Source organism: Apteryx mantelli, chromosome 3, assembly GCF_036417845.1.
Source record: "Apteryx mantelli isolate bAptMan1 chromosome 3, bAptMan1.hap1, whole genome shotgun sequence".
Lineage (NCBI taxonomy): Eukaryota > Metazoa > Chordata > Aves > Apterygiformes > Apterygidae > Apteryx > Apteryx mantelli.
The window spans coordinates 59,594,975-59,610,605 of NC_089980.1; the positions used below are offsets into that span (position 1 = coordinate 59,594,975).

At 39.2% G+C, this 15,631-nt stretch overlaps 1 protein-coding gene across 1 annotated transcript in view; it reads left to right on the top strand.

The window, feature by feature from the left end:
* RPS6KA2 (ribosomal protein S6 kinase A2) overlaps window positions 1-15,631 on the top strand; it is a 331,815-nt gene that overhangs the window by 284,577 nt on the left and 31,607 nt on the right. The window contains exons 12-13 of the mRNA XM_067294741.1: window positions 919-983; window positions 10,758-10,860. Of these exons, the coding sequence (XP_067150842.1) occupies window positions 919-983; window positions 10,758-10,860 (168 nt within the window). The remainder of the gene's footprint in view (window positions 1-918; window positions 984-10,757; window positions 10,861-15,631) is intronic.

Genomic DNA, 15,631 nt, shown 5'->3' on the forward strand with positions numbered 1-15,631 from the left:
CTTTGCCTCCAGGTGTTATTTCTCCTATGGAAAAATGAAAGGTGCTATTAATAAAGGCAAATCAACTAAAAACATGGCACACTAAGTCATCTCTGACAGTTGTTTAATTATTACTGAACACCTGTTGGTTTCTGTGATGGCACTGAAGCAAATAAATTCAACTAGCTGAAAGGAATAAAAAAGGCAATCTTAAATGAAGACATAAGGCAAAAGTAATAAAAGAATTAGATTCATTACTAGATCGCAAAGGTGTTTCACTAAATTTCTTATACAATACTGTAAAAGAAATTTAACAGTATTATCAGTGAAGGAAAGGTACCACTGACAGTGATGGTTTTGATACTAATAAAAATTTGAAGATGGTATTTGAAAAGAGGGAACCCAAACCCCAAGTTCCTCAAATCATTTAGAACCTTTTGATATTTTGAGTCTAAACTTATTTGTAGTGCAGTTTTTCCTGCTCCTGGAGAATGGGGGATTAAAAAGATTTCAAAGTCAGCTACCAATAGAAGATCTGTGGTTAGTGGCAGGAAGCGGCAAGAACCTGCCGGAGGATCAGGAAGTCTTCCAGTTGCTCCTAGCCTCTCTGGCGCATGCACTCTGCTGCAGCTGGATCCTATGTCTCGCCTGAAGCCTGAAGAGAGCAGCTAGTCAGATTTGGCACAAGCCTCATTTTAAAAAAAAACCCTCAGCCATTACATTTTCATTAATGAAGTGCAATTTTCTATATTTCTGGTAGTTTATACAGTTATGGCAATTGTACTGTTCAAGGTTTTTTGACTAGAAGAAATATTTAGATGGTGACTTTGGCTTTGTCAGAAAAAAAGAAGGGATGAGGGAATAAGTTTGGAGAAGAGATGTCATGAAGCACTCTTTTCTAAGCATGCCTTTATTTTGATTCTTTCATTCTCTTGTCAGGTGCTGGATTTGATGGAGTTGAAGAAATTAAACGTCACCCTTTCTTTGTTACCATAGACTGGAATGTAAGTGGAGCTGCATTATTATTTTATTTTAAATTATCTTTGCTAAATTTTTGAAGACTAGCTGCCGTGCTTAAAAAAGAAAAAAGATTAAGTGAACTCTAATATAGAGGACTCAGGAGCTAGAGCCTTTTAATGGGTGCCTGTGTCTCTTGCATACATATGTATGTTTATCAACATACCTGTAAATGAAAGAAATAGAAGGCTGCTTTCATCATTGTCGTTTTTTTCTAACTCCTTGTTTCTGTTTTGTCTAATGGTCTGGTTTATCACAGTACTGCCTGAGGCTATTTGCAGTGTTTCATAGAATAATTTCTGCATTCAACTCTAATAAACATGACGTATTGATTGTGGGAGCTGGTTCAAAGTGAAAATAGGCAGCTTTAAACAAAAGAATTCCTGTAATATTTCAATTGCAGAAGAAAGCCGAGCTGAAGGACTGGGTTTGAAATAGATGCTCCAGAGGGAAGCAGTCTGATACTCTGGGTCCCTCTATCTTTCTGCTTTTATATTCCATATTAAAATACTTGTCCCTTCTCACTGGGTCTGGCAAGCTAGGTTAAATGCTAGATCTGTGCTTTTGAGGTCAGGGACTCCCAGGAATCCTTTTCTCTAGCCCCAGGTCCTGTCTTATACATAGCTGCTGGCAATAGCTCCAAGACGCTCCAAGACCTCTAGGCGCACCCTTTTTCTAAACCCAGTGTGCTGCTCCTGGACCAGGGTGGCTATTTGCAGAACTGGTGTAGCAGGCTGTACAGCAGGTTGTGCTACTTTATGTCATAAGAATCATAAATCCTCCAATAAGGTAGCTTTATTGACCCTTTCTTGTCACTTTTGGCCCTAAGTGAGCATAGGCCAGGATCTGGCCCTTCCATTATTTTGTGATGCATGCTACAGAAAAGCATAACGTAGATGAATTTTCAGAACAGTGATTTTATATCACTGAGTATACAAGCCAGACAGACAGAACAGGAAATAGCAATTTCTCTTATGAGTGGCTAGTGTTTTATTGAGGTGACTCATTAATTTAACATCAGCATTCAAAATTGGAGGAGCAAACATTTCATCAAATGTAAAATGGTTCAAATAAGACGTGTCTGACATGATTTGTAAAATGGTAAACAAGGATTTATTTTATTGCTATCAGTTACAGCTCATAAAGCTGGCCATAGAGATTAGCTAACTGTTTGATTCAAACTTGCAACAGGTTAAACCTCCTCACATTTTCAGTATCAGCTTTGTTCACATCAACATATTTTTAGACAAACCTGGAGGCAAATATTTTTCGTTCTTGATCTGGGCATCTGCCAGCACATCAGAGCTTCTGTTTGCCAGATCCTTTATAATTTTCTAGTCCAGTTTTATCTGACCTATGTTATGGTATTATGTCTCTTTAATATTTGATCTGAATTCACAGACAAATGTTAATATAACAGGTCACATAAATGCAGTTCTTACTGTAAATTCTGGTAAAACATTATGATTGTATGTGACATGGCCATTCTCAAACCGTTGCCTAGGGCTTTACAGTAAAGCTGATTCCTCTGTGAAACCACATTTTTTGGCACCCAAGGGGCTTTTAAAAGGCCCACAGAATCATTTATTTTGGAAAAAATCATGAATCTACTTTGGATTTAATGTTGGAAGAATTGGCATGACTCAGAAGCATGTTACAGGATGATAAATAAAAGTTGAGTCTGAGATTTTCCTTTACAACCCAGCTGATTTCTAGTCCCATTATATACATTCTGGAGTCCAGATTATCTTTCCTCATCTGCTTCTTACTAATTGTAAGATTCTGTGTAAGGATTTTCCATTTATGAAAACATTAAGTGGGAGGTAGCATCAGCCCTATAGACATTTGAAAAAAAGTAGAGACTCCAGAAGAAGGGGTATTCTTCTTATTGTCTGTGTCCCTCTGATATCTCTGTAATCCTCAGCTTTGCAATCAAAATAAATGCAGGTTAGATGCCTACATCTTAATGTAATTGGGGATGTTGACAGAGTGACAGGGTTTCTCCTTCTTCATTTGCTAGTGGAGCAGCTCAGTAACTCATCACAGAGAAATAAGGCTCTGCATCTTGGAAAAGTGTTCAGCAAGGTCCATTCTGGTCTGTGAGACCTCTCGTGAACACCTTGCCTCACGATACTTGGTGATTGCCTCAAGCTTAGTTCTTTAAGGAGTAACTTTATGCCTGTCCTAGGGAGACTGTATAGTCCACCATCATTTGAACAAGTTTTTACAGATAGGTTGGGGAAATGTCTACCAAGAATGGGCTAGGTATATTTGAACATGTCTTGGAGCCAGAGAGGGAGGCAGAATTAATGGCCCTTTGATGTCTCATGTAGCCCTGTAACTTTGCTGTAGAATAGAGCTGTAAAGATCCATTTTAATCCAATGTAATTTGTGCTTATTGCACTCTCTTGGAGACAAATGTGTCATTATTACACACATCAATTATCATCTTTTTAATATATTTGTTCATTTAATCCTTATTTTACTATCACTCGTGGAGATCTTGGAAAGGCCTGCATAGTTACAGAAGCAGTATTGTATGCATTTCAGAGCGATGTGAGCCAGCCTCGGCTGGAGCTGAAGCCAGGACTTTGCCTTATTATGACGATCCAGCCAACAGTTAACAACTTCTCCATGGACAGAAATAGAGCAGAGTCAGAGAACAGAAATGGCTCAGCCGCAGATGTTTAGTGCTGATCTCTGTATTGTTGCAGGGAAAGAGTCCTGGGTGCCCTCACATTTTGTTCTTCCGCCAAGTATGTCTTGCATCAATTTGCAGGCAGTCAGCAAACAACAATAGTGATGAGGCAGGACATGAATGTTGTTATATTATATACCATAATATATAAAGCTGTCAGTGGGCAAGAGGTAAGCTCTCTTGGAGTGCTTCTAAGCTACCTTGGCAGCTATGATAGACAGGACTGTTGTAACTGACAGCATAGAAACTTTAAGGGACTGTTGTAAAATCATCCTCCATCAAGAGCCCACATATTGCCATGGATCAGAATGGGTTAGTGTCTTCTAGAAACCCAGTGCAAAACAGGCCATTTGTTAAGCAAACTTTTTCCTACTGTTGGAATGGCATGATAACCAGGGAATGAACCACTGGTTTGCTTCATCTCAGTTTAGAAAAAGTTTCAAAATAGAAATGAGAGTTAGCTGCTTCTTTCCAAGTTGTGTATGATGTCTGAATATCACAGCAACATTCATTAGAATCACAGAAAGAAATGTATAAATCAGACCTTCATTTCACAGTACTGTCAAAGCTGTTCTCCTGGGTTTTGGATTAAGGACTGGTTATTCCCTTTATCACTGAAGCAAGTGTCTACCTGTTGGAGCCGTCCGTGTCCCACTTGTTTCCCATCTTTCACTGTCTTAAAACAGACACAACAAGACAGTGTCTGGTTCAGATGAAGGCAGCTCGCACAGTGGAAACAACACACACAGTGTAAAACAGCCCTGTTATGATGCTGCAGATGCTCATGGCAAGCACAGCAGTGCTGATAACATATGACCATTGCATGTAAAAGCAATAGATGCAATCCTGGAAAACACAAGCGTGGCCAGAGGACGAACATCCTCCTCCCATCACTTTCTGCCTCGTGGATTCAACTGCTTTATGCCATGTTCCAGGGTGCAGTTCTTCAGGACAAGTCTCCAGTCACTCTAGGTTTAACTTTTATTGTGTAAATAGCACTAAATGAACTATGGTCAATCTGATACAGAGTATTTATGCCACAACTAAATTATGGCAGATGCTAATCTCTGAAAGAGTCTCGTTTTTACTGCTATTGTCACCGAGTAACAAAGTCCTAAAGCCTCGCTTCCCAGGGTGAAAAATACGTGACAGTTTCTGCAAATATTAGTCTTACTGCTCTAAGGCATTTAGTAAGCCATTGTGACACAAATTAGGTAGATCCTCTATTAAATGAATGGGCTGTCTTTCATGATGAAGGCTGGGATTCATAGGAAGGAAATTAGATGTCCAGCTCCTTCATACATGTTTTACATGCTTACTACCATGCACCCATTTTCTCCCTAAGACAAACAGACCCGAATGGAGTTGACCTCAGGTAAATTTAAATCACTGGTATCTTAGAAAGCACCATCCGGTCCCTCATTTTTTTTAGTACTGTTTCTTCTGGCCTTTCACTCAGTCTGTGAAATTCCTTTGTGCAGGCTGCTATCAGAGAAGTGAGACATTAATGTAGTTTTTGTTTAGGATAATCCAGGTGACAAGCTAAATTGGAACTGAAGAAAATGACATGCTAGAAACTGAACCATCTTTCATCAAATACAGCTGAGAGAAAGAGTGGGGGAAAAGTGGACTCAAGTTCTGTTATTTCCTTCAATATTAATCAGAGATCAAACTAAACTAAGAATGTGAATCATTTTATTGCAGACTTTTACCAACAGCAAAAATCAATCCCAAGGTCTGAATGCTGCTAGCTTTTCTATCATTTACAGCCAATAGCATTGTACCATTAATCTAAGAGAGGACAAACATTTTAAAGGGTAGTTCATCTTTTTGTCTGCTTATTGGATTTACCATGACAGGTATATGTATCAAGGGAGTTTATTCTCACGCTACAAGTGTGTCACTGTGGAGGCCAACATCTTTCTATTTCTAGAAGGTGCCCAAAGAGTAATCCAGTTCTTCATCAAAGAAACTCAGTTGAGGAAATGATTAAATAGTTTTTAATTAAATTAAAGCATTTTCTTTTTCTTGATATTTTCCAAGCACATGTAGAGGGCATTTACATCGATGGGTTTTTTTTAGGCGTGCACTTTTTTAAAGATAATGTTAAATTAACTGCTTATAAATAGCAAGGGACCAGACACCTGTCCCAACACTTGATGACTAGTCTTCCTGGTGTATTACTTGAGTTCCAGTTCAGGCAAACCTCGTGTCAGGGTTCTGATCATATCTACATATATGAGCAAAATCCACTGGCAACATATATTAAGAAAAAGTCATTGAAAATAATTTTCATCCTGTGGGAAAATCAGTTATTTCAAAACTTTTTCATCCCAAATCAGAAAGGAAGTTGAAATACCACATTTTATGGTGGATTGCAAAGTTCCAGAAATAAATTCAGTTTGAAGAATTTTTACCTCTGTATTTTACACTAAAATCTTTACATTTTGACTTTGCAAAACAGTGTTTCAGTGCAGGTTGATTCAACATTTGCCTGCATCTGCCTGAGTTGCCACAGCACTATGTGGATATTATAGTCTGTGCTTTTATCTCCATTCTCTGCTCTGAATTTGGCCCATGGGCTTCAGTACATTCCCCTTGAGGCATACTTACATCTGGTCCCAAAGAGGCCCTGTGGGAGTTCAGCCAGAAGAGAGGGTGTGAGTCCCATCACAGGAGGTATAGGTGAGTCAGAGGAATCCCAGTGCACAGAAGAGAAGGAGGATGATGCAGTTTTCCACTACAGCTAAACTGAAATTACGGTTAGTTGCCACTAAAAGTGTGGTGGCATGCCTCTGTTCACCCCAGCTATATCCCCTCTCCATCCTTACACCGTCTCTGACTCTTGTTTGACCCCAAGATGAACAAGTTCATCAAATGAAACCAGTAGAAAAATAATCCTATAAAAATCCTGGCATATGGCATTGTCAATGAATGCTGGTGCTTGCACAGTGCAAACAGAGAAAGCAAGTGGACTCTTGGTAGCAGCTAACCATTAGATTGGCCAAGCTACAATGAGAAACAGCATCTTCACAGCAGGAGGTACCCAGTTCTAACTGCCACAGATTGATGCTAAACTGATCTGAAACAAATTTGAAGAATTTAACTTTGGCATTTAGATAGAACTTAATCATTAAAACACATTTAATGAAAAATATCTGACTAACATGGTATAGGGAGTAGCTGTTTGTGACTGATATGTTCATACACAATATTTTGTTGATTGTAGGCTTTATTTTTGTCATTTGTCAAAGCAAATGCAGTTTTAACAGTCTTTTTATCCTTTCATCAAAAATATCAACTTTCTGTGGACATCATAGCAAAAAAGTCTGTATTCTCAAAACAATCTGTGACTTTAGACGCTAACAGTTTCTCACACTGCTTGAGAACTGTGTTCTGATTAATTCATAGATTTTTATTAATATGAAGGTACCGATATCAAAGTCTCAGAAGGATGTGAGGGCTTGATAAACAGACAGAAGCATGGATATGTATCCAAATGTGAATATCTAAATCAGTACTGTCACACCTTGGAGTTCATCACCCTCATTCTGAGGATTATACACTCCCTCTGCACAGCTTTGGGATCTGACAGCCCTGTGTGATATGTTATGATTCCTGACCTGTCAGTTACATCTTTTTGTGATAAGTCAATGCAGTGGCCAAGTTAAAAGTTCAGATGGGATGTGGGGGTTTATTCTTTATGGGGAGGGAGAAAGAAGTTACATACACAATAAGAGATTAAGGTCTAAGCAATAAATTTCTCCTTTCAGCATGTGGAAGCAATATGGAAGAAAAAGGAATTCTTCAGCTCTTTATACCTCTGCAAAATAATATACACATAATGATCTTGAACATCCAACTTGAAATGTAAAAGCTCTAGTAAGCACCAACATATCCAAAGTCCCTTTCAAACATGAAATAAGACGCCCCAAATAATAGCTCAGCTATGAAAACTGGGACTCCAGACACCCATCCCTGTTCCCATTAAAGTGACAGATCTCCCAATGATTTGTGTATACAGAGCCAGGACTACAGTGACTTAGGATCTAGATAACTGTTTAAACTTTGCCAGAAGTCATATGAGAGCCTGATAGACACCATCAGAGATAAGATTTCAAACTTATCTTGCTATGTCATTTGCCACTCTCGTTGGTTTCTGTTGAAGGAGATCAAGGTGGTTCATCAGCCCTGAATGATTCTGGGGACATGATAAGAGGTAATAGGATAACACATTTCTCCTAAAATTTGAAATATGCTTGGGAAGTCCAGAAGGATCTCAGATCCTCCAAGAGATTTGTTGTCTGTTTGTGTGGAAGACAGTGGCTCTGATTCTTACTGTTTTCTTAGGGCTGCTTATGTCAAGTTGTATATTACAATCTCCAGGATAAGGGTGTTTTAAAGGAAGAAGTGTTCTGCCTGCAGCAACCCTTCACATTTCATTGTATTGGGCTGCTGTATGCTTTAGCTTGCTTTAGTGAATTGGCTTTGGTTGTAGTGGTTCACTCAGAGAAGAGGAGCCAGTGTGGGATGGGAAAGCCCACAGATGACACTGCTCTGCTTGTTCTTGTTCCTCAATGATTTCATTTAGTTACTTGATTCAAAAGCTTGGAGAAAAAGATGGTTTGGGCAGTTTACCTTTTGCTGTTCCTAGTCATCTGGTCAGAAACACCAGAAATAATTTTTATCACTAATGGAAAAGGAAATAGAAAAGGCTATCCTCTGGGTTACTTTCAGGGTAGGTTCCTTTCCTTCATACAAAACAGTTCTTTGTTTCCATCCCCTCCCAACAAGCGGATTTGTGATTACACATCTTTAGGTGGCATGTGACTCATGATGAATCTTAAATCTCTCCTTAGTAGTGGAGAATGTGGCTTGGGGATGCAAAACACAAATGTAGTTCCAACAGCATTTAAGAAACTACAGATGGGGAGAAGGAATTAAGAAGTCAAGGAGAATATGGTTATGATAATCAAAAGAGAGTGCAGTTCCTGAATGATGTACGATTCTAAAACGTTTTCCAATTTTTGGACCTCACAGGATGAGGGGTGCATTTAATTCAGGGATGAAGCATGTGTGTGCAACCATACTGCTATGTGCAGTAAAAGGAGTGCAGTTGTGTATCAAGACAAGTAAAGGGAAGCTGGAGGCAAACAGATTTCTCAAGGTAAAATCCTAGCAACAGAAAAACCTTCAGAAGGTACTGAGTTCTCTTTTAAATTTCTGTGTAGACAGAAAAATGCATATGCTAATTACTAGGTTGCTATTTTTCAGTTGGTGAGTGACACTTCCTGCTTAAGATTGCAATTGGCTTTTAATTATTTGGAAGACTGGCTTTCCATTGTGGCTCACAGCAGTTATTCATTTCTTTTTCTCTCAGAAGATACAGAGCAGTTTTACGCAAGCAGGAACTTTTTATGGTGAAATGGCCGTTAATTATTGCAGCATCGTTTCCAGACTCACCATTCCACTTTTCCAAGGAATCATAATTCAGCCACAAACATCTGCTTTATGCTAATGCTAATACTATGCTACAGAATGTCTTGCCTCAAGAACCTTTATTTATCTATGCAAAATAAAGTTTAAACTATGTTGATGTGTATATATCTTAGGTTGACCACATGCTTTATATTATATTTATATATAGGCTAATTCACCACAAAAACCACAGTTAAAAAGAATCTTCCTGCATGCAAAGAGTTGGACAAGCATGTATTAATCTCCATTAAATATTTCAAAAAATCAGCTCATTATGAAGTTGTTTTAAGAGTTAACCTGAAAATACGCATTGCAGTCAGTCATAAAATTGAACACTCAAGCTCTTACTGTGGCTTGAAGGTTCAAAAGAAACATTGTATTTTTGCTCAGGCATGTTAATTATTGAGGGCTGTCTGTTGCAATTAATTCAGCCCTTTGAAACCTAAGAACAAAAGTATTGCTAGAAAGGGAACACAGCCTAGGGACTGAAACGTGGGGCAGGGAGTCAAATCATAGTTCTGCTCCCCATGCTGCCATCAGCATGACATTCAGTATTGGCCAGTTCAAGCAGAGATCACAGAAATCAATAGCAGTCTTTCCATTAACCTCTGTAGGCTTTGGATCAGATCCAGACATATTGTGCCTCAGTTTATTCATCTCCCAGAGTGTGTGTATATTAATGCTTGCAAAGGAGCACAGTGAAGCAATTTGTTAAGCGTTGGTAAGCACAAGCATTTGTAAAGAGCCCACAAGATGCATGGTACTGAAGGCAGCATATTAGCATACATCTGTCGAGACTGTTATTTGCATCATTCCCTACATGCCCCCTCACTCCACAGCACAAACTCATTTCCATAGCAGTGCTTATCTGTTGTATACCTCCCTCTGTTCTTTGATTTTTTCCTTGGGTTTGCTCCTCTGCTCAAGGAATGCTTAGGACTTTAACATGACTCTCAACCCATCTGCAGAGCTTTCTTCCTACCTCTTTTTGGTGGGAATTTGATCTAATCACCTCTCCTCCCAGCTCCCCTTCTATTTTTCCAGATATGTCAAAAGAAGAAGTCTTTTGTTTAGGTTGTGAGCACCAGGCAGCAAGGCCTGTTGTTCAGTTCAGTCTGGCAGGGTGTCAAGCATATTGCTAGTTCTTGACAAATAATAAGTGCTAAAACAGTCACCATTTCCCAGTGGTTCTGTGTGCTGATTGTTGTTGCTGCATTGCTGAACTCACCCATGCGCGGTTTCCTCATGTTGCCAGTGCACATTCCAATCCTGCCCTTAAAGACCAGTGAATTTCCAGGTGCCCCAGCTGGAATATTGTGCCAGTCTACAGACTAAATTTGTACCTGTGACATCTGTGTTGATATCCTGGGTTCTCATAACTAAAAACTGCAGAGACCGTCCAGGGCACGGATTTTAATCCTGCTAGTTAAGCGGGAGCCAGAGCAATGGCTACATCATCATCTTTGTCAGTCCTGCAAGTATAGCACATGGCTCGCAGAGGACACCCTAAACAAAGCTTGGGAACATATCTTCACATACAGAATGTTGTTATATTGTTAACTGTGATCTATTCTTGTTTTTGTAGAAACTATATAGGAAAGAAATCAAGCCGCCTTTCAAGCCAGCAGTGGGACGGCCAGAAGACACCTTTCATTTTGATCCAGAGTTCACATCTCGGACCCCCACAGGTTAGTAAGATGCCACATGGTAAATAGATCTTTTTAGTGAGCAAATTCATTCTACCTTTCCTCCTCATTCCAACTGAATCAAAGAGTCTGATCACCTGTGGGATTAGTGGGTTCTGCAGTATCCAGCTGGAACCAGAGTATTCTGCATTTCCAAGGGAAGAAACTCACAAACATTTTACCAACTTCACATTAATTATGTCTCAGGAAGGACAGGTCTCACATTTTTTATAGCAAAAATAACTGTTGATTGGTTATTTTATTGCTATTGTTGTTGCTTATGTTAGCTGAATTTAACTGTTTTTAATTAGATCAGCTTCAAAGAACTTTGCATCTCTGCAAGTTACTATCTAATTATATATTCCATAGATGTTCTCTTTAATTATGAAAATGCTTAGACTACAGACCATTGGAAGTTGATGCGTGGTTAACAGTGATGGATAATGATCAAGTTCTCTGATCAGTGGAGTTATGTGAACAAGTAGTTTGGCCCACAATGTTTAGTAAATGCTTGCCAGTGAGAATGCTGTTCTTATAGTTTCCATATATATATATCAATGAAGGTGATTATTGCACAAAACTGCCTCTCTCTCTGTGGAAAGTAAGAATGTCAGTAACCTCAGAATAGTAATCTCAGTTATAATGTTGCCTCTTTCTAAACATGGATAAATTACATTTCTGTTCTGCCCTTGTTATCCTCCTGTAAAATAGTACCTAACGATACCCTCCAAAGCATAAAGATGTGATTAGCCATTGTTTGTTAAAGCACTTTGAAGATGTCAAGTGCTATAAATATTACATAGTATTGTTATAATAACCAAGTTGTTATAACCAAGTAATAATAACCAAGGTATCAAGATTCAGCCTTCAGACTCCCCCAGAATTATTCTAGTAAGAGTAAAGAGATCTGAGTTTTTATTAAAGTAAACCCTGTATTACAGCATGTGAATCAGAGCTGCGATTTCCTTTAGTTTTCATTCAGGCTCATCATGGTCTGTTTTGAGCCTTCTACTTAGAACTAGCCCAAACTTCTATTCAAAGCTCAGCTCAAACCCCTTGCATGGGGTAGGAAGTAGTGGTACCTAGTAAAAAAATGTTATCACTCTTGGTTCCTAGTTTTTTGGTGAGGGTGCACAGACTTTCACAAGCCACGAGAAAAGTTACAGTTCTGCTTATTTGGGCCCAAGTGGAACATCCACTTGTCTCCAATACACGTTAGTGGTGTTCTGGTATTCCTACCCTATTGCATGGAAGCAAGTGATCTTTGGATACTAGATATTTCACAACTGATTTTAGCTTTAATTCAGATTTCAGAGGAACCCATATGCCCTTTTCTCTGAAATATTGGAGACTGCAAGTCAGTCTGTTCTTGTGAGAACTGTAGGCTGGTGCTGCCCTGGAGAGTCTCAGAGAAGCACTGAGTGTTTGGATTGCTTTGAAAGTCCGCACTCCATCAGTTGTACTGTCATGAAAACCCTTGTACTTCTGCATGTGCTGATATATTGGATTATATTTCATACTGTACAAGTTAGGAGTATTGCCTGATTCAGTCTGATATTTCATGCAAAACACTGACTTGAAAGATTGTCATGGGATGGGGATTAGGGTGGGGAGATGATCTGCTATGATACTGCTTCATGCTATTTTGGAAAGCGGCCTGAGAATCAAAGCCTATAATTTCAAAATAGATGTAATGGTAAGCATGAGTTCCTTTACTCTTCCAGAGCGGTAAAAGGCCCTTGCAAACTGAGAGTATGTGTTCTGCAGCCCCTGGGCCCCCCAAACGCAGCCCTGGTCTGTTGTTCTTTGCCTGCCTGCACTCAGGGCCTTGCTGTGATTCCTCTGTGAAGTCCAGTCACATCTGCAACAGTCTTTGTCCCAGGGCCATCTCTTTGCTAATGCCAGTGCTGCGCTGAAAAATTGCACCACACTGGGGAGAGAAAAACAAGTAAGCAGTCCCCTTGTGAAATTTTGGGTTGTCTGGGGCCATACAGTTGCCTGAAAATGTCAGTGAAGGAAGGCTTAGGAGATCCAAAAGAAAATGATTTAATGTGCTTAATGTAGCATTTCACCTTCAAAGATCTGGATTTAAACCTTGCCCTGATCACCAATGACAATGAATTTTTAATTTGGTGAATGTTGACTGGTTGGGTTGACCAAGAGGGGAGAATATCATAAGAAAGTGTTGTAACACTGGCACACATTATCATTTCAATGGAATCAAACAACCCTTTTTATTTTGTGCTTTTTCTGTCATGACATAGGCCGCATGCAAACTCACCCTGTCACTGAGAACATACCCAGACAAAAAGTACTTTAATAATTGCTTAGGTTTCATGATGATAATGCAGTTGGTGAGTTTTAATGAAGCTGTCAGAAAGATATTAACAAAGAAAGGCACAAATATATACAGTCACTTTGCAGTCTGTCTTTATGAATGAGTTCTACTTCTGGAAACAGTTTTATATCAAAGTTTTGGCTCCAGTAACTTGCCAGTCTAGTAGTTTGCTGTATCACAGAAACCCTTCTTTAACCAGAGGTTAAAACAGCTTTCCATGTATTCCTAAGCTCTGGTCTGAGCATGCCAAACATGCACTTTCTGACATTGTCAGTTCATCTCTATAGGTACAGTTTCACAGCATTTTGTCTCAGGGATTCATCTGACTTGAGGAGTCACTTTTTCTGGCCATATGTTTCCCAGGTCCACTGCTATGAATTCATTTGTGCTGAATCAGCTGTTTATGGTGCCTCACAGGGAACAGGAAACTGAAATGATCCAGGTTAAAAATGGTTGTTTGAACATGGATCAAACCAAGATCATTGTGGTGATCCAACTTACAGTGCAATCCACAAATGGTTGTACTGTTGTAAGTAATGGGGGCAGTGCGCTGTAACAGGGAAGTAAGAGTAAGTGACAGGCAGGCACATCTTTGTCTGGTTTTACTGCTGAGAAAAAGAATGTAAAATTTCGCCTCAATTATCGAAATTTCCTCTTCTGCAAATAAGATAATGAAGCTTGCTAACCCCAGTGAAGTATAGTGAAGTAAATCATTTAAGATTTATGAGGCTTTTGGAAATCCCCTAATGTAAGATGCTCTAATGGGACAAAACATTATGACTTCCACAGTCAGAAATATAACCACTATACAAGATCAGTGCTTGTGTGTGGGTCTAATTCAGACATATCAAATGATTCTGGATTTATCAAGACTCAGACATATCAAATGATTCTGGATTTATCAAGACTATCTAGATTTATCAATTTTAGATTTCATAGCTTATTAGATATTGCATTCAATTAACATGATTTAAACATGATTTTGCACTTGGCACAGATGTTTTAAAGATACGTTCATACGATGGGCATATCAGGTCAGTGGTGATCAATATTTGATATGGAAAACCAAATAATCAGTAATTCTTTTACATCAACTGATAAAGAGATTGGCAGTGAATTATGAAGGAACCATTATTTTCAAATAGAAATGACTTAGCACTTACAGTTTGGAGCTGAATCATAGCTTTTCTAAAGTTCAGGAGTGTTCAAATTTGAATTAGTCTCATTCCTGTTTCAAAACATGCATTCTTTTTCTTAATTAATCCATCTTGGAAAATTACTGTAGTATATATGCCACTGTAAGAAGTACCCAGTGATGCAAGAGGTCTGATGTGATTCCTCCCTGTGTTTGCAAGGGCAGTGCCTGTCAATACACTGAGATAAACAAGTAGCCCACATCATTTTACCAAAAAACATGTTTCCCCACAAACACTGGAGGGAGATCTGACTTGCTGTGCTTATTTCTGACTTCCATCAAAGTTGAGGCTGCTTTGTAATGAGATACAGAATTAGCTGCAACCTGTGTTTCTCTTATTACTGGACGGATCATTTCTCTTTACCATGTTCTGGTTCAGAAGGACTATTCTGAGTATCCTTCCTCTGTTCAGTTGACAAATAGGTTTATAAAGAGAATGTCCACACATGGAAATACTTACATTCTCACGTATTTTCAGGACCGCAAGCAGTCCTCAATCCTTCACACCATTCCTTTTGACACTAATGGGTGGTGCTGATGGTGTAGGCAGGTGAGTCAGATGTAAGGTTCAGAGGGGGTGTATTCTCTTTAATCTAGTGAAACTGTGTATTTACACACTGCCTACAAGGAGACAGCCTTCTACAGGAGGTTTAGCTCTTACCCTTGCCGTGGTAAATTGCATGTTGCACTGGAAGAATATGAAGAAGAAAAAATCAAAAGAACAAATAAAAGGTGAGAAAATTTGAGTAGCACAGGTTTTATAATTACCTATCAGGCTACCCAGGAATAGTTTGCAAATGCTTCTCTTACTTGCTTATGAAAATACCTGAGACAAAACATATATTGGGGAGAAGAGATCTCTTTAAAGCTTTTCAAAGCTTTAAGTAAAGTGCAACTCCTCCTGCTTTGGCAGGATGGGGTTTGGGGTTTTTTTGCTGAGTGATGGCATAGGTACCAGGAGCTGCTCTTTAGTTGTTTGATTCTAAAGGTAGAATAATTCAGACCTCTTTGAACTCTAGTCACTCCTTCCCCTGCACTTTCCATGTCCAGGGAAGGAGCAGGGAGAAAATCTCCGTGAAGGTTGTTTAAGACACCTCTAAGCCTTGTTGTTGCCCAGGGGACATGTCTACTGGCCTCTTCCCTGGAGTAGGCCACAGCTCCTAAAGCTGTTCCTGAAAGATCCTTATGAGGCCAGGGGCCACTACTAGAGGACCATCACACTTTTACTCTTGCTTCAGATT